A 27,440-nucleotide genomic window follows, 5' to 3' on the forward strand; every position below is an offset into this window, starting at 1 on the left:
GGAGTGCTATCATGTAAGTCATTTCTTTTTTGTTCACGAGAGCAAGATAGTTCATAGACTCTTAATAGGTTACACCATTGATCACCCATAATCTCAAAAATGAGTTGGAGCATCATTGATGTCTCTAGCAATGTACATGCGTAGCTCGGGTATTCTTTGGTAGATCATGTTCATCATGTCATTATACCCTTGATGGCATATATGAGATAGTTTGCTATTAGAACATGTGTAGAGGTTTTGTTGATGTGGAGCTGAAGTTATTTGTCTTAGGGCATATGTTATACTGGGGCATACCCCCTATTATCGTTTTGATTGGATTGATGACTTTTTAGTATGTCTCATTGACATGGATAATCATTATACTGGGCCATATTTCATTCATGATACTTTCACTCTTTGTGACTTCTTGATCTATTTGTTATACTGGGGCATATCTCATATCATTCTTCTAATTAGTTTTGCAACTCTTGATATGTTTCATTGACTTGGATGGTTACCATACTAGGGCATATTCCTTTAAGGATATCGTTCTTTAATGACTCGGTGATTCATATATTATATTGGGGCATACATTTAGTTCATCATGTCAATTCTCTTGGCAGCTCATAGTATGGTATATTGTTGTTGATGATAATTACACTGTGACATATCCCCTTCCAGAGTGTTTGTATATCCCATTGAAAGATCGATTTCATTGGAGGTCATTAATAGGTGCAAAATTGTCATGTGAGCCATAATTGTGGGTTATTGATATGCGATGTTGGCTTGCATTGACAAAGATGTGTTGGTGTTTGCATGATGGGGCATATCCCTTGGATAAAGGATTCTTTATGCCTTGTACTACCTCATTCATTCCCCGTTCATTTTATGTTAATGCATTTGATCCCCAGGTGGTTTGTGTGCCCATTAACTACTTTCTAGTTGTGATTACTCAGTTACCTCTTGCATCTTGGCAACTGACTCTGTTATTATGATATTCGTCGTTGGCTCATGTTTTTCTCTTATTGCATAAGCCTCTCATTTGCTTCTTAGTGACAATTCCTATCAATCAATTCAGTTATTGCTTAGGGCTTATCATGGTAATGTTTTCTGTTATCTAGCTTTGTCATTTTATTATTTTACATCTCTTTTGTTTCATACTACACCTTGATTGTCCGATTTATTTATGTTTCCTAGAGCCATACCCTGATTGTTTGGCCTTCCCAAGTTTCTTAGAGTCGCATCCTGACTATTTGACCTTTCCTATTTATGTTTTCTAGAGTCTCATTGTGGCTGTCCGACTATTTAGGTTTCCTAGAGCCGCAACCTGATTGTTCGGCCTCTTTGTGTTTCCTAGAGTCATGCCTTGACTATCTGACTATTTAGGTTTCTTAGAGCCATACCTTGACTGTCTGGTTTTCTCGAGTTTCTCAGAGTCACACCTTGACTATTCGGTCTTTCTTGTTTATGTTGCCTAGAGGTATGCCTTGATTGTCCGACCATTTAGGTTTCCTAAAGTTGCACCTTGATTGTGTTAGGATAGAGTCCTTAAAAGCATGACATGATGTAATAAATTTGGAATTCATTATTTATTTAACGATGTTCCAATTTCACTTTTATCTATCCTTATTCCATGTATTATACTTTATGAGTATTCTTGCCTACATCTTTTGCATTGTCCGTGACTTATGTGTATTAGGAGTTGCACAAAATATCTAAGTCATGGGTTCCTTCCAAATAGATGACTTGTTCACAATCGGTTCATCGACTTAAGCAACCCATTAGAAGTTGTAGTACACCACCTCCTAATTGGAGGGAAAACTGATCTTGGCTATTGGGATAGGTTTCCCATGATGAGTGCACTAGTGTGTATGGTTTCACATTGGATAAGACCTATGATGAGTTATGACTTAATGCTATCAAGTAGTCATGACTCCACTAAGCTGCTTCATTGTATTGTCTCTCAACCTTGAGAGAATATTAAGCTTGTGTTGAAGTTAGCAGTGGCTTTGATCTACGAGTGATATCGTAAGCTGATCATATATTCCCTATGGATTGGGCCACTGTTGGTGGAAGCCAGTAGCAATAGGCATTCTTAATATAGGCACCATGATATCTCTTGGGATTGAGATAGTGTGTCCCCTTAGGTGATCCTAAGGAGGTGTGTTCATGGAAACTATGATCATAGTAGTTCCTTAAGTGGAACTTGACATAACCTCCTTGAGAGCTAAGATATGTCAAGTGAACATATAAAAGGAGGCTCTTTAACTTAAGGATGGTAGAGACAATCTTAAAAGGTTGATAACTTTTACCTTATTAGACTATAAACACTAGTTCATGGGAAGACTAAACATGATGGATAGCAAGTCACAGACCCAAGCACTTGGTGTCTCATTGTTATTTACATAGGATACTGGAGTTCAGTTGATTCTCTGTAATGGGATGTTGAATCAACTTTAGAATTGGATTATAAAGGAGCCAGTATTCCTATTGGTCCCAATGGTTCCCACTCTGAGCTCATATAACTTGTTGGTATGGGTTATGAGGGTCAGATTGGCTCTAGGTTCACTTTTGTGCATAAGAGCGTTTTGGTAATTACACAAGGTTGCATAGGGGTAAGTGAACAAGGTCTTTGGATTAGGCTAATTGATTAATTAGAAGACCCTATTAGGTTAATTAATAAATTACAACCCATTTTGGGCTAGATTAAGTGACTTGAGCCCATGTAGGCTCAAGTCACTTAAGCCTACTTAGGAACCCTATAAATACCCCTTAGGGGTTAGGGTTTCCATAGCTTTTGTCTTCTACCACCTAGAGAGAAACAGAGTCATAGCTTCCACCATTTTTTTCTCATCATCGGAAGTGTGCTAAAATCAAGGTTCAAGTCATCAGGCAAAAAACTTCGGGTTTACGACACTTCTGCGACTTCAATCTTCATCTTCACCATGTGGATTTATTCGAGAATATCCAAATATGAGGTATGGTTTTTGTTAGCACTTTCTGAATCCTTTTAAAGTATATATATATATATATATAGATATATATATATATATATATATTCTTATTGTGCATAGGATTTAGAAAAAACCTAGGATAGTGATGCATATTCCTAACCTAATCCGAACTTGGGAAACAGAAAGATCCGACTTTTTCCCATCAGGCTGTTTGACCTTTCCATGTTTCCTAGAGTCACACCTTGACTGTTCGACTATTTAGGTTTCCTAGAGCCACACTCTGATTGTTCAATATTTCCGTGTTTCCTAGAGTCACGCCTTGACTGTCCGACTATTTAGGTTTCCTAGAGTCACACCTTGACCGTCTGAACTTTCCGAGTTTCTCAGAATCACACTTTGACTGTTCGACATTTCCTATTTATGTTTCCTAAAGTTGTGCCTTGATTTTCTGACTATTTAGGTTTACTAGAGCCACACCTTAACTATTCGGCCTTCTCTTGTTTCCTAGAGTCGCGCCTTGATTATCCGACTATTTAGGTTTCTTAGAGTTGTACCTTGATTGTTCGATCTTCTCTTGCTTCTTTAGTGTCACACCCTTATCATCCGGTTTTTTCTTAATTATGTTTCCTAGAGTTGTACCTTGACTATTCAACTTTTCCTTTATGTTTCATTTAGTGTTGTGCCATGACTGTTTGACTTATTTCATGTATTCCTAGAGTCGCACCCTGATTTCCTTTTCTTTTTTCTTTCCATTCTCTTGTTTACCCATTCATTCCCTCATTTGATGGCATGGTTCCTAGTTTCACATAAACATCGTCACTGTCTCATTTAGCAAATCCTTCCTTGAGGTCTACGTGGATGTTACATGTTTCCTTACTAACAGATCAATGAGCACGTTTCGTAACTTTAGAGAGTTTGCACAGTATTAAGACAAATGTAGTGGTATTTCTTATTCTTTGACAAAACCCACTTCATCTCACTTGTGAATACACATACTTTACTCGTGGACTCTACCGAAGAGGAGCATACTTGTAGACCCCAAAATTTGTCCAAAGTCTTTTTTATTTTTATATTTTCATTTTATTTTCTTGTTATTTTATTTCTTTTCATTTATTATTATTATTATTATTCATTTTCTCTCCCCCATTCACACCCACTTTCCTCATCATTTTTTTCTTTCCTCTTTCTCTTTCATTTTCTCTCTTTTACTTCCTCACCAACACCATACCCATGACTCCCATCCTCACCGTCGTCACTCTTCTCACCATCGACCACTAATTCGACCATGCCACCCCAACCCCTTTCTATTTCTCTCATTCTCTTTCTCTAAACCCACCATCACTCAACTCACCTATCTCCATCTCTAACACTAATCTCCCTATTTTCTCTCTCTCTCCTTCTTAATCCCTTCCTATGCTTCGACAATGAATTGGAGAATTAGAGTATCATCCTCCAAATGGGATGAGGCTTCCCATTAACACTTAGTTCGACTCTCACAAGACCATCACCACCATTCGTACCACATCCATTGCCTAGTTTTTCCTCTAGGGTTCTTCAAAACTTCGTAAGTTTTCTTCTTCTGATTACTACAATAATTGTTTGTGGATTTGGGCCTCTTTTTGGGCTTAGCTTTGGGTTTTGCATATAAGATTTGGACCCTTGTTTAGTTTAGGCATCCATTCGAGTTAGGTTGTTGATTTGGATTAAGATTATTAGATTATTGAGTTTTGTTTTTGGGCCATAATTTGTTTATACATTTCATTTAGGCTCTTTTTGTTGAATTTTTGAATTGAGCTATTGGTTTAGATTTAGGCTCAAGCCTTTGTTTACTTATTGGGCTATTACCATCTTTGGTACATGGGTTGTCACCCCCTTCTCTCTCTCTCTTTGGTTTTGTATGGCTTGAATGATTGAGATGTGACAATTGGAGGCGATGAGATAGATAGAGGCGATAGATTGACAGGACGACTTGATGGGAAGAAAAAAAAAAACAACTTTGCAAGTTTTCATGATGATTTTTGTTTGAGGCTTTTGGGCTATTTATTTGGGATGAGAATCAAAATGTAAAGGGGAGGAGATGGTTTTCTCTTAAGGGGTCTGGTTTTTAGTTTATTTATTTATTATTATTGATAGAGGGTACTGAGAATACTAGGGATTTCACCTTGAAGCCGTTTGGGATTATCTTGCTGTGTTTGGGTACATCTAGACCCGTTCCATATATTTATTTTAATTTATTTGTTTTAGTTTTGTAAACTCAATTTGTATATATTGATTTTTGATTAGTTGGTTTTGTTTGATTCATTTCCATTCATATTTACTAAGTTACAAAGTTACAAAGTTATTTGTTTGTCTATCTATTGTTTGTTGTTTATTGTATATTATTATTGTTATTATTACTATTTTTTATTGGCGTGACTATCTTTTTTTCATTGTTTATTATTATCATTATCATTATTATTATAAAATTTTGAAATAATTTTCCTTTTTTAGGTAAAGATAAAACTTGAAACTTTTTTATTAAATAGAAAATGATTTCCCATTTGACACATTGTGGACCTCTGAAATTTGCATGATGCGCTCCCTATCGATGGCGAGACTCGCTTTTCATTTATTGAAAAATTTTTATTTTTAGAAAAAGACTTGGAGTCGCCACTTATTTTTGTTTTATTTTTGAAAGGAAAAACAAAATAAGAAAGAAAAATCTTAAGTGTGACTCCTGAAAGAAAAACAGGTATGTGAAAAACCAAGTTTGGGTCTGGGGGTTAGGTTACTTATTTGGAAGGTACGGTGGTGAGCCGTAGCACCCCTCTAAGCCCGTATACATACGGCCTCTACTAAACGAATTAAGGGAATTGTGACAATTAATTAATTAATTATGGATACCAAGAAAAATAATCATGCAAATGAGTATGTACAAGTTATGGTGAAAATCAATATAGACAAAAATAATGATGAAATCTTATTACAAGAATACACAAAATAAATTACAAGAGGATTATGCAAATTCATTTATTGAACTAATTTAAAAAAAAAAAAAAGATATTTGAAAAAAAATTAGTTTCCCAAAAATTTTAAAGGATTTTATTAAAAACAATTTTGAATGAGTGATATCAATTTATTTATTTACAAAATATTTTCTTCAAGTGATTTGATTCAATTTCATTTGTATTTAATTTTCAAAAAAAGTTATTTACACTTATTGTATCAAAAGAATTTATTACAAAATTTCAATTTGGCAACAAAAATTATTTTAATTGCTTTTACAAAAAATGAATGAATTTTTACAATTTTATTTACAAAAGTATTTCAATTTATTTTCATTTAAGAAAAGTGATTTATACAAATTATTTAAAAAGACATAACTTTATTTGTAAAAAGAATTTTAATTAAAAAGAAAAAAATATATTTAAATCATCTATTTCTAAAAAAATACTTTTAATCCCATTTTAATTAAGGAAAAATAATTCATTTTAAAAAAACATTTTTTTGGACAATTTTATTAAAAATTAATTTTTGGGGCAACTTTATTTACAAAACAATTTTTGGACAATTTTTATTAAACAAATAAAATTTTGGATAATTTTATTAAAAACAAATTTTCAAATTCTATTAAAAACAATGTTTTTATTTTTTTATTTTTCTAAAAACATTTTTTTGAATTTTTATTAATAATATAAAAAGCTTTCTTTTATTAAGAAGAATATTTTAAAATCATTATTTCATTAAAACATATTTACTCAATTATTCCTCTTATTTAAACAAAATTTCTGATTTGTTCGATATCCAATTCTGTATACAACAAATAAACATATACAAACAAATATTTACAGAACTAATAAAAATAAAACCAAATAAAAGTGGGAAATAAAATATGTACCCAAATAAGCTTATAACAAGCTCAATGTCTTCCTATAGCTTTTTTATTCTCACTTTCTTCCATAAAATTTCGTGCTCCGCGTGTCATAAATTGGTACTCAGCCAACATAATTGTAAAATAGGCCCATGCAAAAACAAAAATAGTCCAAATGTAAATATTCAAATATGTACAAAGTCTCAAAACAAATATTCAGGCCCAAATTCAAACTTTAAATTAGTTCAATAAATTTCGTCAATCAAAATGGGCCTAAATTAGTAAACTTAACCCAATATAAATATCCCCATGCCAATAGCCATAGTGCAAAATTTTCCAATTAATTATCAAAATACAAGCAAAATTAGTCAACCCCAAATACAATAAATCAAAATAGGCTTAAATTTAATATCTCAAAATTCAAACCTAAGCAACTCAAATCATTATTAAAACCAAACTCAATTTAATAAATAAATAACTAGATAAATTAAACCTAAAATCACAAACCATCACTGCACATAATGAGAGAAAAGAGGAAGAGGTTGCCGACCGGTAGTGGCTTGCAAGTGGTGATCGGCCGATGGTCCTACCGGCGGGCTGTTCGTAAGAGGCAATGGAGCCAAGGCTGGAGATTTCACTTTCATGCTTGGCTGATGGTCCCGACCGTGTGGGAGTTGGGTTGTGAGTGGAGAGAGCTGCTGATGGGAAGGAAAAAGCCCTAGAGAAAAAAAAATGTGAAAAGAGCTAAGAAGAGATGGGGGTAGCCAACCACTTTGGGTGTTTGGGTGTGTCTTGGGGGAAAGCAAAGGATGGAGAAAAGTTGGGGAGAAAATAAAAATGGGGGGCTCCGGTCGTGTGGGAGTGAGTAAGGGAAAAAAGAGGAGAAAAACTGAAGCAAAAAATTTGGGCTCGTCTGGGAGATTTTTTTTTTTTTTGGGGTAGAGAAAGGAAAAAAAATGGAGAAAAAATGGGTCCCGACCACTTGGGAATGGGGGAAAAAAAACTAGAAAAGAAAGAGGGAGAATGAGAAGAAAGAAAAAATGGAAAAAGATGAGAGAGATGAGAGGTGACGTAGGGGTATGGAGGGAGGTATGGGAGGAGAGAGAAAAAATGGGTGGGGTAGGTGGGGAATGTAAGAAGAGAGAGGAGAGAGAAAAGAAAGAAAAAAGAAAAGGAAGGAAAAAAAAGAAAATAAAATAAAATAAAATACAAAATAATAAAAACTAATAATTAAATAGTAAGTGGGCCAAAAACATCATATGTAATTAGGATTTAAAATTTATTGATAAAATTGAACTCAAAATTAATGCAAAAATAAAAATGTGACAAATTTTGGGGTCTACAAATATGTCCCTCTTCAGTAGAGTCCACCACCATAGATCACACATCTATGGGCATTTTAGATTCACCACCATAGATTTTTTTCTATGGGCCTTAATCAGTTTATCACCACCATGGATCAAACATCTATTTCAGATTCACCACCATAGATTTTCATCTATGGGTCTTGATAAGTTTTCACCACCATAGATCAGACATCTATGGGCATTTTAGATTCACCAACATAGATTTTTATCTATAGGCCTTGATCAGTTTATCACCACCATGGATCGGACATCTATGGGCATTTCAGATTCACCACCATGGATTGTGTATGCATTTGTTACAATTATCTCACCATCATAGATTTTCATCTATGAGCATTTCTTTTAGTTATCTCACCACCATATATTGGACATCTATGGGCATTTCAGTTGATTCACTACAATAGATTTTTATCTTTGGCCCTTTGAGATTATCACCACCATAGATTTTTATTTGTGGGCCTTTGAGAGTTTCATCACCATAGATTGACATATATGGGCATTTCAGTTGTATCATCATAGTAGGTCTTCACCTATGGGCCTTCTAGTTTGGTGTTTAGAGTTAGCTTTTTGGTTTGGCTTCTAGAGCCTTTTTTTTTCTCAGTTTGGCGTTTAGAGTCAGTTTTGTTAGTCAGAGCCACAACTCTTGATATTCATGATCACTAGCATTACATGCTTTCTTCTCACAGTTTTCACATTCCATCTTACTTCTCTCTTCGTTGCATATGTGCTTCTCACTTCATTATGATATTCTAGAGTTTCTTCTCATCTTTTGTGCAAGATATAACTCTGTGAGCTTGTAGTATTTGTCTTGATTGTATTGTTAGATACTCTACACCTTATGTCCTCGTATGGTACACATATGGTTTTTCCTTTTGTACTCATTCCTATACTCTTTGGTGGTTCGATTGCTACTCGACTTTGGTATCAATTTTTGAGTCACCTTTGGAGACTTTTCAGGAGTTTTGGATCCATAGTGTAACTTTATAGGCACCTTAGGAGTTTTTTTTTCTTACTTGATCCATTCTTGCTCATTTTTGTAGGGTTTTAGAGCATCTTTGTAAACTTAGGCTCACTTAGATACTCCTGGCACCACCTTAGGTCCATTTAGGCACCCTAGGGCCATTTAGACACCTCATGTCCATTTAGGCGCCCTAGGCCCATTTAGGCACCCTAGACCCATTTAGATTTTTTTTTTATTTTTTTTTTGCATGAATGCATGGTTGCATGGCTTCATGGCTCACGTTTCTGCATGGTTCGCATGACTTTCCTTTTTATTATTATTATCTATTTAGCCATTTTGTATATTACTTTGTGTATTATTTTTTATCATTTCATAAAATACTTTTAGTTAATCTAATAATTGTATAATAGATATATATATATATATATATATATATATATATATTACTTTTGTCAATCCAATAATTTTTACTCATTTTCTAAAACACGTTTTTTATTTTATTTTTAACCTATTAACTTTGGAATTTTGCAGGGAGATTTATCAATGGAGAGTTTGGATTCTTTAGGAAAGGAAACTTGGAGTTGTGATTGGAGAGATATTTAGTCCATGTTTAAAAAGAAAAAAAAAAAAAAAGGAAAGAGGGCCCACTTGAAATGGTAAGTTACAAAGCTGCATGGAATGTGAAAATGAGAGACTTATTGTTTGTTTGAAAAAAACTAAAAAAGAGGAAAGAGGGCCCACTTGAAATGGTAAGTTACAAAGTTGCATGGAATGTGAAAATGAGAGGTTTATTGTGTATGTGGACGGGATGAAGGTTGTGTTCAAGAAGAAGTGATTGAGAAAAAACAAAAGATTAAAAAGAAAGAAAGGAAAGGAGCAGAGGTGGTTGTTGTTCCTTCCATTATTGAGGCTAGAAAGAGAAGTTGAATGAGGGGATTGATAAGAGATTAAAAAAGAAAAAAAAAGGAAAGGCAAAAAGGAAAAAGGAAAATTGGAAGGTGATGGGAGGAGGAGAAGAAAATCTTTTCTACCATTTTTTTTACATCACTGGGGCTATAGAGAAGAAAAGAAAGTGACAGAGAACAGATTAAGAAAGAGATAGGAAAGAAGAGGAGAGGGGAGCACCATTGAGAAGGGATCATCGTGTTGCTGCTAATTTTTCAGGATCACCAGGTTGCTGCTGATTTTTTTTCATTACTAGGCTGTCATTTTGAGATTAAGAAAGAGAGAGGAAAGAAGAGAAGAGGAGAGCACCATTGAGAAAGGATCACCGGGCTGCTGCTGATTTTTTTCATCACTAGGCTGCTGTTTTGAGATTAAGAAAGAGAGAGGAAATAAGAGAAGAGGGGAGCACCATTGAGAAGGGATCACTGGGTTGCTGCTGATTTTTTATTTATCACCGGGTTGCTATTGATTTGTTTTCATCACTAGGCTACCATTTTGAGATTAAGAAAGAAAAAGGAAGAATAGGAAGGGCGGAGCCTTTAGCTGAGAATCCGATTAGAAATTGTAAGGAAGATGATGAGGAGAATGCATCAAGGATGCTTTCATCTCGGTCTGATCCAAATGGTACTGGGTTTTCATCAAATGGCAAAGGTTCAACAAATGGATCGTCCTTTTTTTAATTATCTCCTTATCAGGATTGTTTGAGTCACATGATGAATTCTCTTGGTGGTTTTGAATCTACACCTAAGGAGTCACACTTAGGGTTTTTTTTTCTTATTTTGTTTTTCCTTAAAAAAAAAAAAAACAAAAATAAGCGACAATTCCAAGTCTTTTCTAAAAATCATATTTTCACTGAATAAATTAAAAAGCGAATTTCGCCATCGAGTAGGAACGCATCGAGCGAAATGCAGGGTCCATAATAATACTCAAATATATTTTTTTTTTGTTTCAAATTATCTTTAAAATTACAAGACTCATTAATAAGTTCTTTTATCTAGTTGTAGAATTCATAAATTTATAGTTTTGTGTGGAGGAAAAAATACAACAGAATTATTTATGACTAGTTTTAGTTTTTGAAATTTTAACGGTGACTATGTTGTATTTTGAATCCCAAATTACTTTTAAAAATTAATAAATTTGTTAATGAATTTAATATAAATTCTAAAAATCATAATTCTATATAGAAGAGAAACAACGCGGTTGATGGCTTCTCAATTTTTACTAACTAAACTTAAAAATAATAATGAAAAATAGAATTTCACATAATGTTATTATTAGAGAAGGAAAAACTTTAAAATACATTTCCTTCTTAATATTTGAGAAGAATAATAAGTTACTTCCGTAAGGAATAACTACTAAAGAAAATTTATTTAAATCAATTATTTCGAAATGGTTATCATTAAGACTCCTCATGATTTTATAGGTCATAGTCCTTTAATTTTCTATTTTTTATTTTAAAATGTTTTAATACGTTATAGGTACCTGCCATAACCACTAATATTTATTAATTAAGTTGCTAAAAAAATAAAATTTCTTAAATTTCATCATTATAAAATAGAAACAATCAAACTATATTTCAATGGTTGATCTGTGAGACTATGCTTGGTTCGCTCAACATAGCATGAGATAAAATAAGAAAGCAAATATTATAGTTTATTCTATTTTAAATTATTAATAAGACAAGATAAGTTATCTTATTATTTATCATATCGTATATTCAACTAAATATGAGATTCGATCACACCATAGATTTTTTTTTTATTGACTTATTTTTTATTATGTTACTTATTTTACAAAATAATTTTTTTATTATAAAATTAAATTTGTAGTTAAAAAAGAATTAAAAAATATATTTTATGAAATATATAGTAAAATAATATTAATATACTAGAAATCATATGTTAAAATATACATTTCCTATTTAATGAGATATGTATATCATATCATATTTGGTAAACCAAACATAGCATAAATATATTTATACCAAAAAGATTCATTGAGAATGAGAAACATGAGGAAGGAGAGAGGAGAAAATATGAAATGTAAGAAGTTAGCATATCAATTGTAATATTTGTGGTAATGAAATATTATTTGAGGTATAATTGAAATAATTAGATGTATGTGTATTTATAGGATTTATGTTTTAAGATGAATGTGTAAATAATGTGGTTGTGTGCCTTATTTAAGTAAATACAATTATAAATTATCTTTAAAAAAATGTTTTTAAAAAAAATATCACATGTTCATGTGATATTTATTAATGAATTAATTAAAATTTTAAAATTTTGATCTATAAGTGTATAAATTTAATTTAAAAGAAGTGACAAAAATAGAATTTCATATAATTTTCCCATCATGTTAGACAGGTTAATCAGGACAAACATTGAGAAGTGTAGTTTCAATAAGTGACACATGATCTTGGCTTCAAATTCTATCACTAATGATACCTTCTATTTACCCAATAATGGTTATTATGAGACAGTCAACATCCTAAGGTTTGAATCCGAAAGTCCTAAGGACTTAACCATGGAAGATTATTGGTTATAAAATAAAATAAAATAAAAATTAAAAAAAGAATCATATAATTTTATTATTATAAAAAGAAAATAAAGTCCAAAAATGTATAATCACTATATTATTTAAATGGAAGGAAAGTTTACAATAAAACTCTAATTAAAGGTGTACCAGTAAGCTCTACATCTTTACAAAATGTGTCTATAATTTTTAAACATTTCATTTTAATTTTTTCTTTCACATTCGAAAAACATGTTTATTTACACTACAATAACATCTAATATTTATTAATTAAGTGATTATTAATGAAAAACTTATATATACATATATGCTATGGCAGTCTCCAGGGTCATGCGGGACAGGGATTTTCCTTAATAGTGGGGAGAATCGCAATCGAGGGTGTTAAGGTATATGATGTTTACGAAACCAAAGGCTGGTGAGCAACAAGAGTTAACCATCCTCTTGTGCTTTCCAGCTTCTTCAGTGCCTGGGGGAGTTTCTGTAGCTATGAACCATCTCATCATGGCAAGTTGCCTTCAGATAAAAATTGCACCGTGTAGCATTAGTACAATGGACAGTGGAAATGCTAGTAGCTTGTAGAGCATGACCGTTTAAATCTTATCTTTCCTCTACAAGAAATTTTTGAATAATATGAAAGGGGAATATGCCAAACACAAACCATTAAAGGGGAAAAAAATAAAGGACTTTAGATTTCTATTTTTTTTTTTTTCTCAGTTATTCAGCTCCAGATCATATAATTCCTAAATTCCTATGTGCTATGCACACAAAAAAGAAGAGTTGATGCCACCACAGTGTTCTCCGGCAAGCGCTACTGCCAGCTAAAAAGTAAGCAGTTTTCAGATAAAAAGCACTTACTTTCAGATAAAAGCAGTTCGTCCACCCCTTCGACTGTGCCTGTCATATGCTGTGTTGAATTTGTCGACCAGCTCATTCATTGTACTAAAAGAGAAGAGCCAAAAACTAATGTCAAAACATGCTTGGAGGTTAAATCTGTGACATCAAGTAAAAATAATCATTTAATCTCCATCTACACCATTGTTTGTTGTTTTTCCCCATGTCTCTCTGATACAAATGCCACATGCTTGCCATTGACATCAACAAAGCCTTTTAGGGAAGTAGATGTATTATGTAGAATCCAAACTGAACCCAACTGGATCTGAAGTATTTATTACTCAAGCTCGATGCTTGAATTGGGTAAGGACTAAGAAAATACCCAACAAAGTTACATGACATTAAAGGTTTCGGCGTCTTTTTTTATGATTAGGAAAGGGGCATCTCAATTACTTTATAAAAGAAACTTTTGATAACAGGCACGATGTTCACCTAACAGACCGAAACAGCTTTTTTCACTTCTTTCTCAAATGCATATGGCTATTATATAACTTGAACAAATTGAGCTACAAACTACCTGCACTGCATCATGCAGGAAAGATTCTGAGCACTATATCAGTATAGAATTCATTATGACCACAACATCCTGTGCTTTAACCAAAATGAATGCCAGCCCTGGTATAGTATAATGGTTTTTTTTTCCCCTTTCGTTTTATTAACTAACTTCTTTCTTGGTCAATATAAAGAAATAGGTACAAAACGAAGATGCCTGGTGAAGAGCACAGAGATAGCATATACCTTGAGCAGTTGGTGAACATGGCAAGGTAACTAATCAATAATGTATCATTGTATTCCTGCAAAAAAGAAGGGGAGGAATGAAACCAATCATAGGACAGCGATGACAGTTCCATCACTACAAGACCTAATTAAATATTCCCAATTCATATAAAGATATGAAAGACATAAATGAAAAATCATTAGGCAAAAGCGCACAGATGAGAGACCAAGTGCAGTTATCTGGCATTTTCTTATCCTATTAATTTTCAACGTCTTCTAAGGAAACTATCAAGTTGGTGAAAGAAATGATTTGCTGAAAAAGAAATAAAATGCTCTTACCATCAAAAAATCATCTTGAAACTTCCCTGATTCAATGGCTGGCAATCTCCGTAAAAGACTTGATACTTGTCTCAGCAGTGAATTTTCACAAGGAATATCCCCTACATCAAAAGACACAAATACAGTAAGGACCTCTTAATCCACACTGCCCCCAAGCAAGTAATGGATTTTATTTTGCTTCAAAAGCAAAAATATACAATGCTAAGCTAAATTACCATGTATTAAGAATATAGTTTCCCATCATCAAGTTTATTAAAAATGGAGGTGGAGGTACTTCCAGACTGTCTGTAAGAAGCAGAATAGATTTTTCTTTCGAGTTGGTGTCTAAGCCTGTTAAAATTCAAAATCTGGCAAAACTAGTTTCTGTGAATTTGGAGGACATTCTTGGGAATGTTTTGAGCCTCTTAGATATTTGGTTTACTGGTATCCTTCAGGTTCCCCTCTTCCCTGAGGACTTGGTTCTTTCCTGTGTGCTTTTTTTGAGGGAAAATCCCATCCTCTCTCCCACTACTTTGAACAAATTCAGATTTCTAGCCCCTGTCCTCAAGTTTATTAAAAATGATGATGAAGGAACTTCCAGACTGTCCCAACTTCTGTAAGAAGCAGAATAGATTTTTCTTTTGAGTTGGTGCCTAAACCTGCTAACAGTCTGAAACCTGGCAAAAATAGTTTCTGCGAATTTGGAGGATGTTCTTGGGAATGTTTGCAGCCTCCTTTGATATTTGATTTACTGGTATCCTTTGGGTTCCTCTCCCCTGAGGATTTAGTTCTTTCCTCTATGTTTTTTCTTAGAGAAAATCCTATCCTCTCTTCCACTACTTTGAACAAATTCAAATTTCTAAATAAACAAAAAAGACATACACCTTTTTGCATAGCAAGCAGATAATGATGAAGAACACGGATTCTGCTATTTAGCATCTTGATGGCACTATGTATCCCCGTGAGGTGGGCAGCCACTGCACAAACATAGCCACAGTTGTAAAGCCATTCACAAGATTTTTTTCTTAAAAAAATGCATAATATGTATTGAAAAGGATAAAAACTTCTGTAGAACTAGTTTATAATTTTCTGCAAAAATGGTAAGAGACAAGACAAGAAATGATGGTGGAGATAAGGGCTTACATTGAGTTGCAGCAGAACCTCCATCAGATGGTTTAAGATGAGCAACATGATCAACTGAGATCCTTTCTGCTTCTACCGTCTTTGAAACAAGAAAAAATAATTCAGTTACCCCAGTTGGTGATAGGTGAAATATGATTAAAAAAAAAAGAAGAGCAAGTCGAACCTCAATAGTATAGTTTGCACGAACAAAAATAAGCTGTGGAATCCCATCTATGACATGCAGCTCTTGTATCGCAATAATTAATGCCCATAGGTACAGAAGGTCAGCACATCACCTCAGTGCAATAAAGGTTAAATTTTTTCTTTACAAAAAAATAATAATAAAAATAAAGGAGGAAAAAAAGGTGAGACTACTAAAAGATGCCATGAGACTGTCTGAAATACATAATTTTCATGTATAAAATGACTGGAAAACTTAGTAGCCTCCAAAACTCAAAAACACATCCTTCAACAGAAGGTTCACTCAGGAAGCCATGGCTCACTTCTCTAGCAGATCATTTGATCTTAATGCAGAGCAATGTGCAACAACATCTCCCGAGACTGATCAGAAAAAGCTCAGTCTCTCCACATCACCACTATAAGGTTTTGTACCATGAAATATTGAGTACACATCTTGCTAAAAGCAACCAAAATGCAGATTTGGCTTAGTTATTAAGTGAAATACTCCACACAATATATTAGGGGGAAAAGATCACAAAACATGTGCACAGCCATTCTTCTAAAGATATATAAAGGATAAGAAGGGCCAGCACCTGCTGCAGACCATTCTCATCATACTTTCTCAGAGTATCTCCAGCACCACTAAAGGACAAATTTGCAATACCATAGGCCAAAGGAACAACAAGGACATCAGTAAGAAAAGAACTCATTATGCAAGAAGGAAACTATACAGAAGATATCTAAGATGTCATGCTTTTACTGAAGATGCAAATTTCCACTAGACTGGGGTGGGACATGATCACACTTGCTGATGCACAAAGTCAAATAATGTTGGATTTAGGCTCCGGCCAATGAGTGATAAAGACTATAAACAACCAAACACCAGATTTCATAGTTGCTTCACACAAACAAAATTGAAGTGGCTTCAATAAGAAAGGCAAACTTGCAATTGTAAAGTTCATAAAAAGGTCAGAATTTGAGGAATCAGACCATGATGGGTCCATATGAGGCATAGCATCTGGTTTTCCAGAAAACCAACACCAAGCCAGTTTAAAAAGGCACTCGCACACCACATTTTCATCATAAGGTGAACTGCAGTAATAAGTGCAAAAATTGACCAAACAAAGAAATTCAAACCATTGAGCTTATCCTACACTAACCGAATTTTGGGGTTCACTTAACAAAACATATAAGATCAACTTTACAGAATCACTTTTTTTTTTATAGACTTGCAGAATCACTTATAAGGGAGTTAAAGGAAGAAGATAAAAATGAAGGGTTACATACCACTTTCATAGATAGTCACAGGGAGATCCTTTTGTGCATGATTGATTGACGGATTGAGAAGAACATAGACAGGGCTTTCATTAATATCCATCAACTGTTACAAGAGTGATGTTTGTTATAATGGTTTTGGAAAATAGTACATCATTGGCCATATAGACACTCAAAATAAGGCAGTGTAACCACTGAACACACGCTAGAATAAGGTTTGATAAGAAAAAAATGAAAACTTATGGACCTGAACAAGGGATTAATTACTAAAGAGAAACAGCAACACAGAAAAGACTATGCACATGTATTTAAAGTATAAACTGTAAAGAACAGTTCTTACCTTAATCCCCAAAAAAAAATCTGTGAAAGAATTTGGTGCATGGTGATTGAAAAACATATTGCTAGGAAGGCCTCCTAAATTGGAGCATAACCATCCCATACTAGGACTATAGATACATGAAAGTCAGCACTAAAGCAGTAAAAATTGACACAGCTCTAACTGGATGATTCACAGCAGACACATATCATATGTGGTACCAATGAATGAACATAGGCATGCATACAGCCATCCAACCAATACCACTTGCAAGGTATATCATCTGATCTGGCAGAAGACACTTATCAGCTGGGATTCATTCATCCTGCATACAATGACCTCATTCAACTGGAACTTGTTTCTTGGCATAGTACACAGGCAGAATCCAGGTTTGGACAAATTATTTTGTCCAATATAAATTCTAGGTTTGTTATGGGTTCTACAATCCAAAGTCCCAGTAATTGTGCCCCATATAAATATTTCAAAGATGTGGCCTTCTATACAATCTAAGAATATTTAGTGATCTCACATTCTCAAGGTACGTCATTTCTCTTCAAGTTAAAGTGTTTATAGTTGAAGGACAGGAGAGAGCTGCTCCTCTCAAAGAACCTATTACATGTTAATGCCACCTAAAAACCTCTGAGATAGTTTTTTTTTTTTCTTTTCTTTTTTTCCTTTTGTGATATGTAAGGAGGTTACAAAGCCAATAAGGAAGTGGAACCTAGCATACAGAAATATATAAAAAGAACACACAAAATAAAAAAAAGAAATAAAAGTAAAAGAGAATCAAACAAGTGAACTCTTAGGTCTTACAGAGAACGTGTAAACAAAAAAAACTTCAAGATTTTCATTATTTTTAATAAATAAAATTATAATATAAACCCATGAGGGAGACCCACAAAGAAGCAAACCACCCTAGTACAAGGGAAGTATACAATAAAAACACAAAATGAGACCAATAAAGAAGCATACTCCAGGAGGGAGGGAGGGGAGGAGGGAAGGGGAGGGGGGAGAGAGAGAGAGAGAGAGAGAGAGAGAGAGAGAGCTTAGTTCTAGTAGGAGAATATGTAGGTCTAAACAAGAATCTCTCTCTTTCTCTTAGTCTTTACTTCTACCCTCCCTTGACCTCAACCTCTTGATATCTCTCCAAGTCTGTTTCTCAGCTCCTTGACCTCTCTTGAACCCTTTCTTCCTCATCCTCAACCTCAACCTCTCTTGACCTTGATCTAAGGCTCTCCCAATTGACTTTTCAATGTCTCTCGAAATTGGTTGTAGGGCAAATAGGTTGGAAGTTCCATATTTAATCAACCAATATTCAGCAAGATTTCAACCCAGCAAAGGTCCAACAATAAGGTGCATTCAAGGATCATAGCTTTGTAAAGCCCTAAACAGGAAACCTAAGTGTCACAAAAATCACATGGCACTCTCAATTAGCTCTCTATTGAACAAGAGTAATTTATTTGGAAATGATGAAACATAAATCCTGTAGGAAAAATACAAGAAGCATTAAAAGTAAGCAAAGTTACAACCAAGTCTAATAAAAAATTCAAAGAATTTGATTGCTATGTTATGTATCACTTGTAATATCTAAACTTAGTAAACATGATGTATAGTGTGGAACAATGATTAAAATATTGGTGTGTGGATTTTACAAAAATTTTGGAAAATATTGGAGAGAGCAATGGGACATAAATTGATCAAAACTTATAAAATGTTGGGAAAAACCCTAAAAAAGATAAAATACACAATAATACACAGTGAAGTTGTTTTTATTGAAGAAAATAATACATGTCTGATAAAATTTGTGAGATTCAACAATAATATGTAGAACTTGAAAACACATTGAATAGATCTATCTAGTTTGGATGTGTTCAATGATATAAAAAAAATGGTAGTTTTTATATAAGATAATTAAAATTAATTTATTCACTGAACTTTTTTTTTAATATTTCATTTTTTGTATAAATATATTAAAAAATTTAAGAGATAAAAGGGAAGCCAACAAGCTCTCTTTTGCTGCTTTACTAGGTAGAACCTATTCCATTTTAGCAATATTGGCCTAATTGAAGAGTGCATCACCTACTATAACCTGAACATAGAAAAAAACCAATTTTCACAAAATTCTTGTTGAAGCGCAATGAAAAAGCATGTCATTAATGGATTCTTCTTCCCTTTTACACATATAACATCTATTCCCTAAAGACACTCCTTCCCCTTTTAATTAGTTTCAATGTCAATATCCTTCCCTATGTTGTTTCCATGTAAAAAAACTCACTCTTGTCAAAACCATGAATTCCAAATAACTTCATATGCAAAAACCTCTAAATCCCTTGACGCCAAAAAGGAGTAGAAAGCTTTAACTAAGAACTTATCGCTCCTCGAGTTCGACCAAGCCATCCTATCCTTTATACCCCATTTTACTATTTGCTTTTGAAGTTTTAGCAAGACATCCACCACCTCGGACTCCCAATCATGAAATTGTTTTAAGAAGTAAGGACTCTAGCGTCCCTCGCCCCCATCTTGCTTCCACATATTTGCCACCCACAAATCTTTTAAGCTAGTAATAGCACATAGGGCAACGATAGAGACTTTTAGCAAAGCGTCGCCATACCACTTATCCAACCAAAATTTTACTCTCCTCCCATTTTCTATTGTAAAGTGAACTTTGCTTTTAAGAACACCCCACTTTTCTTGCATAATCCAACTTAGCAACCCTCCCTAAGCAACCTAGAACACCAACCTTCCCTAAACTTCCCAGCAATCACTCACTTCCACATTAACTCCCTTTCCAAGACAGATCTCCAACTCCACTTATTGAAAAGAGCAATATTGAGAACAAAAAGATTCTCGATGCCAAGCCCCCTTTTTATCTTAGCCATGCACAATGTAGCCTCGTCCACCATCGGAAGTTTTTTCTCTATAGCTTTGCCTCCACACAAGCAATCTTTTTAGATCTTCTCGAGTATAAAGCTTACCCTTCTTGGAATCACTAATAATGACATGCATCCAAATCATCTACCTTCCCAATAGGAATATTATCTATCCTCCCAACTAGAATAAGCTCATTCTTCATATTGACTTTCCACTCAAAAATCACCTCAAACCGCATGATAGTCCAATTTGGATACATCAGCAACACTTCACTAACTTCATAAATAATAATAACATCATTAACATATAAAAGATAAGTCACCTCAACTCCCCCTTAACCACCCTTTCCCACCTTGAAGCTTGAAATAAACCCCTCTTCCCTTGCCTTCATTAATAGGTAATTGAAAGCCTCCTAAGCCAACATAAATAAATAAATAAGGTGAGAGGGTCCTTACCTTAGGCCCCTCGAACTTCAGTAGGAGTCTCATTCACTACGAGCGAAAAGGTGGTCAAAGGCATACAATACTTCATCCATCCAACCCACTTTCTACTCAAAGCCCATTTTTTCCATGTCTGCTAATTGCAAACTCCAATTAACATGATTGGAAGCCTCCTCTATGTCAAGTTTACAAATGACTCCAAGAATAGTACTCTTTAACCTTGAATCAATGACCTCATTTGCAATAAGGGTCGTGTCTAAAATTTGTCTCTCCTCCACAAATGCAAGCTGAAAATTGGAACAACATCGCCTATGACCCTCTTCAATAGCTTATACAACCCTCCTACCAAGCTTATGGGTTTGAAGACTTTCAAGTATTCGACTCCTCCTTTCTTTGGATTCAAAACTAAGAATGTAGCATTTAGGCTTATCACAAAGGAACTTTGCTCAAAGAACTCTTTGAAGAAGTTCATCACCTCATACTTTATAAAGTCATAATAGTGCTGCCAAAAAGCCATAATGAATATATTTGGCCTCGGAGCTTTATACCCACCTAAGCAAGACAAGGCATAGAAAACCTTCCCCTCTGAGACAGGAGCCTTTAAGCCCCTTAAGTTTGCATACTCTAAACAAGAAAAAGCCATTCTATTGTGCTCTCTAAAAACAGGTAACATTGCCCTAGTGGCAAGGGCCACTAAAATCATGTGGGAGGGACCAAGTTGGAGCCAACCCCACACCACACATTTCAATTTTTGAAAGCTAGCTGACATGGAACTCAATCAATTAGAGAGTGGCACGATAAAATGTCGATAAATTGGCCATTGAGTTGGAAAATGGAGAAAGTGGCAAGATGAAATGTCAATAAATCAACAATTAAATTGGGAAATTGGGAAAATTGCGAGAAAATAACAAAAAATATACACTCTTCCACTTGGTCAAATATCCTTTGCATATTTTGTTTAGGCCTACCCAATAACTGAAATTTCGATGAAATTAGAGGAAATTTTAATCCAAGGCTTGTAAGCCTTCTTTTTTGAAAGGTCTCACACTTTTCTTCGTAAAATTCTTCCCTTTCAGATATCATTCTTCTTGTTTCTAATTAAAAATAAAGAAAGAAAAAGAAAAAGAAGAAGGCATAATAACAAACCAAGAAAAAAAAAAAGGGAAAACAAAAGCTCCCCACCTCCTCCAATCCCCAATCACAACTTCTTTTTATGGACTTTAGATTTCAATAACCAATTGCCCACACTCCCTCATCAACTACCAATACCAAAGAAAGTTCTACTTTGCGTAAAAGAATCCCAATCCTTGCTAATGGATTTCCAAAGGCTCCAAATCATTGAACCCCCAAATTCCACCTTGCAACTCTCCATTAAACCCTAAACTAACTAATAATTACATCACAAATTAATAGTTTCCATTTCTCAGGCGACAATTGCAAAATCATAAACCCCCTAGCTTTCCTACCCCAATTTTCTAGAACTAAGAAAGATTTTTTTTTTTTTTAATAGGTCAGAGCTAAGAAAGAATTGCATCATACCATATTTACTAAAATTGAAAGTTTTACCATGAATATAGAAAATTTGCCCTCCTATATCCACTTTTACCTAGAATCCATCCCATATAAAGAAGACAACACATTGTTGTTAGTATGTTTATACATTTTCTTATATACCATTTACACACTAACCCTTCCTTAAAGCTCCTCAATTTCAAGTTGAGTTTTTTTAGTGACTATGATTGTGTCAAGATCCAAGTATTAGACTACCCTCTATAGACACATTTCATGTTTGGCCACAACCCTCTAAACTACTTTTTCTAGTCTATTAATAACGATTTTGATCAAAATAAAATCAATTATCATACTAAAATTGGCCTAAAGTCCTAAATATTCTTCAACTGCTGTTTTGGGACTGAAACTAAGAAGGTAACATCCAGACATCTTGCAGAGGACCTAGAACAGTGGGACTTCCTGAGAAAGCATTAATTATTCCTTTTGAACTTTTCCTAATTATGCTGCCAACTACTGTATAGAAGCTATTCGAAACAAGAGCTTTATCTTAAATCCCAACACCATATGTCCCCATCCCCCAACAAACATACACCATCTACCTACCTTGAGTTTGCCAATATGATTTCTACTATGAGTATTGGCCACCCTATCATCTTCCTTAAGCTATAGGGCTCTCAATTTTTTTCACCAAATATTTTCCTCAAAATGTGCTAAACGGTAGAGCTCCTCACAACTTGATTTCACAAACACAATTCCACTTTATATAAATTATCAAGACCTATTTATTCCACTTTTTAAGATATTCCTTCAAAGACATAGAATAACTCACTCAACAAAACCCAAACAGAATAGAATATATTTACCCACCAATGCTTGATTAACTCCCCAAACCATCATCCTCCAACCCAATATTTCAAACCTAAAAGAACATATTCCAAGACCCAAACCACAACTATGAAGCAAAATTTGAGAAAGTTCAGATACTGTTCCGGGCAAAATGTTCAATGATACATTAGAAAAATGCTCCTCTAAGATCAAAATGGTAAAATGTAGATCGCAAATGAACCACCAAACAATATAAAATACCCCATTATGTAGGAATATCTACCAAATTAAAAATCCTCAATAAACTAATAAAGCTAACTCATTTCCGAATAAACCCTCAGCAATTATGCCTCTAGTGCAGCAACAAAATCCCATCCCCCCCCCCCCCCCAAAACACCATAAATCATCCCATAAGCCCATAATAGTCCCCATCTCCTACCAAAACTCTCTTCTTTCAAAACCTTTTATAGGATGAAACCACCCATACAAAACATCATCAATACACCTGAACCCATAATAAATCGAATAAGACCTAGTCTCTACCCCTAATAAAAGCCAACACTCTTAAGTTGAAAAGAGTAACAACCTTTCACAAATCAATTGCTATTTCAAATCCACGTCTCCAAATAAATAAATAAATAACCAAAACATAACAAAAAAAGAAAAAAAAGAAAAAAAAGAAAAGCAGAGAGAGAAAATCCCAATAGTTAAATACTCATCTCTAAATCCTAACCCCCGGAGGAAAAATAAAGCCTCAACATCATTCAGTTTTATCAATTTAAGCTTTGATAGTGCAATCTTTAACTACCCTTGGCTCATTTGCATCCCTTTAAAGAAAAAGGGAATGTTAATTCCCTATCAATTCATTTTTATGTTGCGATTTTATTTTTTGATAAGGGTATGAAAAGACCACTAACATGTGCATATCAAATCTGAAATTAAATACATAGACAAGAAATTAAATAAATATATAAGAACATTTTCATGTACACAAACAAACGTCCTACTAGCTTGCTTAATTAGAGTACTATTGAAGGCATGATTATCATACTTGCAGACCACTAAAACAATTAGACATCATACACCATGGTTACAATTTCATTAAATAACTCAGTAACTTAGAATGACAATGGATAGCATATTATTATATTAGGATGAAAAATTTCATACAACTTCCCCTTGTCCCAATTTCACATGATTTATATTTCACATTGACTGTAGCATCTTTACCATGGTCATAAACACTTAATATTTTTTTATTTTCCTTCGACTTTTCTTGTCTATTTTCTTTCCTTCAAATTTTCCATAAACCAAATATAACCTTAATGCCCTTCTTGTGCCCATTTAGTGAAATCACTTCCCTCTCTATTTTTCTCACTACTCATAAAAGTTGTTAAGAAATAAGGCCCCATTTTGTGCAGCGCTTACAAGGTTTTCAAGAGCTTTTTGACAGTAAAATCTCTTTTATCCCCTATTTGATTGCTTGTAAGAAGTCATTTGAGTTAAAAAAAAAAGACTTAAAACCAATTTTAGTAAAAGTTAGAGCTGTGGAAGGCTAGTATATTTGAAAAGAACTTTTTTTACATAAACATTTATAACCTTATAAATTTTTTAAACTTACAAAATATTTGATTCATCTTTTTCTCAAAATTATCAATCCTAGCAGTCCTGCAAATGTTTTACCAAACATCAACAAATCTCTTTTGAATATACTGATCTTTTTGAAATAGACTGTATTAGAAGCCATGGTTGAACAGAACCACGCCCAAGTCATCTAAACACTTATTTATCACTCCCATTGGTCTCCACCCGTCTGAACCTAGGTTCTCTTATGCCTGTCTCTCATCTTCCCCCAAGGTTATCAAATCGTTTAGTAGCACAGATTGCAAAATTCACCCTTTCAGTTAAGTCCATGCCTACATCCCTCCTACCATAAGTATCATCTCATTTATTATCATTAATAATCTAAACCAAAAAAAGAAAAAAACTTGGAACGTGTTTAATCTTAAAACTATGAACGATGATGTGAACTTACAGCTTTATGAATATGCATATCTGATTCTTGGGCATCACTTCCGGTGGAGTACCATCCAAGTATATAAAAGTTCGGAAAGACCTTCTTATCTAATCCACATCAAGAGAATCACTCAGCGTAACATTCAAAGTTCACCAAACCCTAAAACCTAAACCACATGAAAAAAAAAAAAAAAAAACAAAACAAACGAACAAGAAAAACCCTAACTTGAATCATGACTAAACACTGAGAGATATATAGGGGAAGGGAGGTAGAGAAAGACTAACAGAGCTCTTGCTTCTTCTCAAGGAAGGATCTGTCGAGAGAATGAGTAGATGGATCATACAGAAGTTCAAAACTGTTAAAGATCTCAACAGTGCGTCCTCTCTGGACCCCAATCACGCAACCGAAGACCCTGGGTGGAGGAGGCGGAGGCGATGCGGCCGCTGCAGCTCCCTCGCCTCCATTGCTACTAAGATGAGGAGGTTGAGTCTGAGATTTCACTCTCGTGTAGTGATCCGATATGTTAACAATTACCAGCGGATGGAGCTTGAATGTGAGCCCACTGCTTGATGAAGACGCCATTTTCGCTCGATTTCACTGTTGCGTTCTGCTTTTTCTAGTCTTTGGGTTTTGCAGAGAGAGAGGGATTCATAATTTGACATAAAAAAAATTCCTAGGTTTAATGGGTCTCTAGCCCATTCACAACATGGCGTCAGGCCCATTTCGAACATGAAATACCCTTAAAAATTACATAATTTGTAAACAGTGGGCCACAGTTGGAGTTATCACGTAAACTTTAAATTAAGTGACTCTTCAATAGACTTCTTCAAAATAATTATATATGAAAATGAAGATATGATTTCTAAAAAAAATTATAAATTATATATAATTTCTAATAAAAATATCAGTTGAATTAAAAAAAATTACAAACAAAAATCATCATAATTTCTAAAAAATAAAAATAATAAGCAACTTCTGAAAAAATTAATTAAAAATTATTTCTTTAAAAGATGACTTCTTAAAAAAAGATTATAAGCAAATAAAAATATGATTTCCAAAAAAAATAAAAATTATAAGAAACTTTTAATAAAATTATGAGTTTAAATTGTCTATTGAAGATACCAACTTCTAAAAAATAAAAAATTATATGCAACTTTTAAAAAATATATATATAAGCAAAAATCATCTTTTAAAGATACGATTTCTAAAACAATAAAAATTATAAGTAATTTATGAAAAAAAATTATAATAAAATCATCTTTTGAAGAAATGATTGTGTAGACCCCCTTAGATGGGAGGCATGTCTTTTGTTTTTTTTTTATTATTATTATTATTTTCTTCTTTTTTTTTCTTCTTTCCTACTTCTTCATCAACCCGAGAATGGGCTACGTGGGGCGGCTAGATGGGACTAATAGGTGAGTTGTCTTAGCAGGAAGGAGACACAGCCGCTTGAAAGGGGGCACGATAGAGCAAAAAGGTAGCGGGTTACATGCTGTGGTAGAAAGATATTTTTCGTTGGCTTGGGGAGCAAGCTAGAGGGGTTTTTTCTTTTTTTTCTTTTTTTGGCTTTTGAAAAGGAAGGAGGGTTGGGAGATGAAGAAATCGGGATCAAGGAGATACCTCAGAGAGAACATAGGTGAGCTTGAGACGGAATGAGAGGCGTTTTGGAGAGGAGAACTGGAAGCTAACCCTCTTTTAGCTTGAAAGGAGCATTCCAGGTGGCGGAAAGCTTCTCTGTCGACTTCCATGGGTAAGTCGATACCGGGTCCGAGAGGTTTTCCGATGGTTGGGAGTATGAAGCTTATGGCTAGCCTTGCCCACCACCGGATTGCTACGGTTGCGGAGGCCTGTGGAGCCAAGCGACTTATGGCTTTCAGCCTGGGTGAGACTCGGGTTATTGTTACTTGCAATCCTGATGTTGTGAAAGACATTCTGAACAACTTTGTGTTTGCTGATCGCCCGGTGAAGGAGTCGACTTACAGTCTGATGTTCAACAAAGCAATTGGGTTCGCTGCCTACGGAGTTTACTAGTGAACCCTCCGAAGGATCGCTGCCGCACATCTCTTCTACTCAAAACAGATCAAAGCCTCGGATGCTTAGCGAGCGGAGATCGTCGCTGAAATGGCGGCAATGTTTGGAGAAAACACAGAGCCTTTTCGTGTCCAAGACGTCCTGGAATGGGCTTCACTCAGCAGCATGATGTGCTCTGTTTTGGGACGAAAATACCAGCTCAATTCCTCCAACAACGAAGCTCATGAACTCAAGACTCTCGTCGACGAAGGCTATGACCTCTTGGGCACTCTCAATTGGTCCGACCACCTTCCCTTTCTCAGAGACTTTAACCCACAAAAGATCCACATGAGAT

General features: G+C 34.4%; 1 protein-coding gene across 1 annotated transcript; it reads right to left on the bottom strand.

Annotated features, from left to right (window-relative positions):
• Positions 1–13,154: 13,154 nt before the first annotated feature.
• Positions 13,155–25,776, bottom strand: LOC100246357 (COP9 signalosome complex subunit 6a). Its single transcript, XM_002267120.4, has 9 exons — positions 25,360–25,776; positions 25,094–25,182; positions 17,107–17,200; positions 15,824–15,885; positions 15,661–15,739; positions 15,402–15,494; positions 14,539–14,639; positions 14,221–14,276; positions 13,155–13,530 (listed from the first exon to the last, which is right to left on the bottom strand). The coding sequence occupies exons 1-9, from the start codon at positions 25,655–25,657 to the stop codon at positions 13,449–13,451; spliced, it is 954 nt and encodes a 317-aa protein (XP_002267156.1). The 5' UTR covers positions 25,658–25,776; the 3' UTR covers positions 13,155–13,448.
• Positions 25,777–27,440: the final 1,664 nt, after the last annotated feature.

The sequence above is a fragment of the Vitis vinifera genome, chromosome 19 (genome assembly GCF_030704535.1).
Source record: "Vitis vinifera cultivar Pinot Noir 40024 chromosome 19, ASM3070453v1".
Taxonomy (NCBI): Eukaryota; Viridiplantae; Streptophyta; class Magnoliopsida; order Vitales; family Vitaceae; genus Vitis; species Vitis vinifera.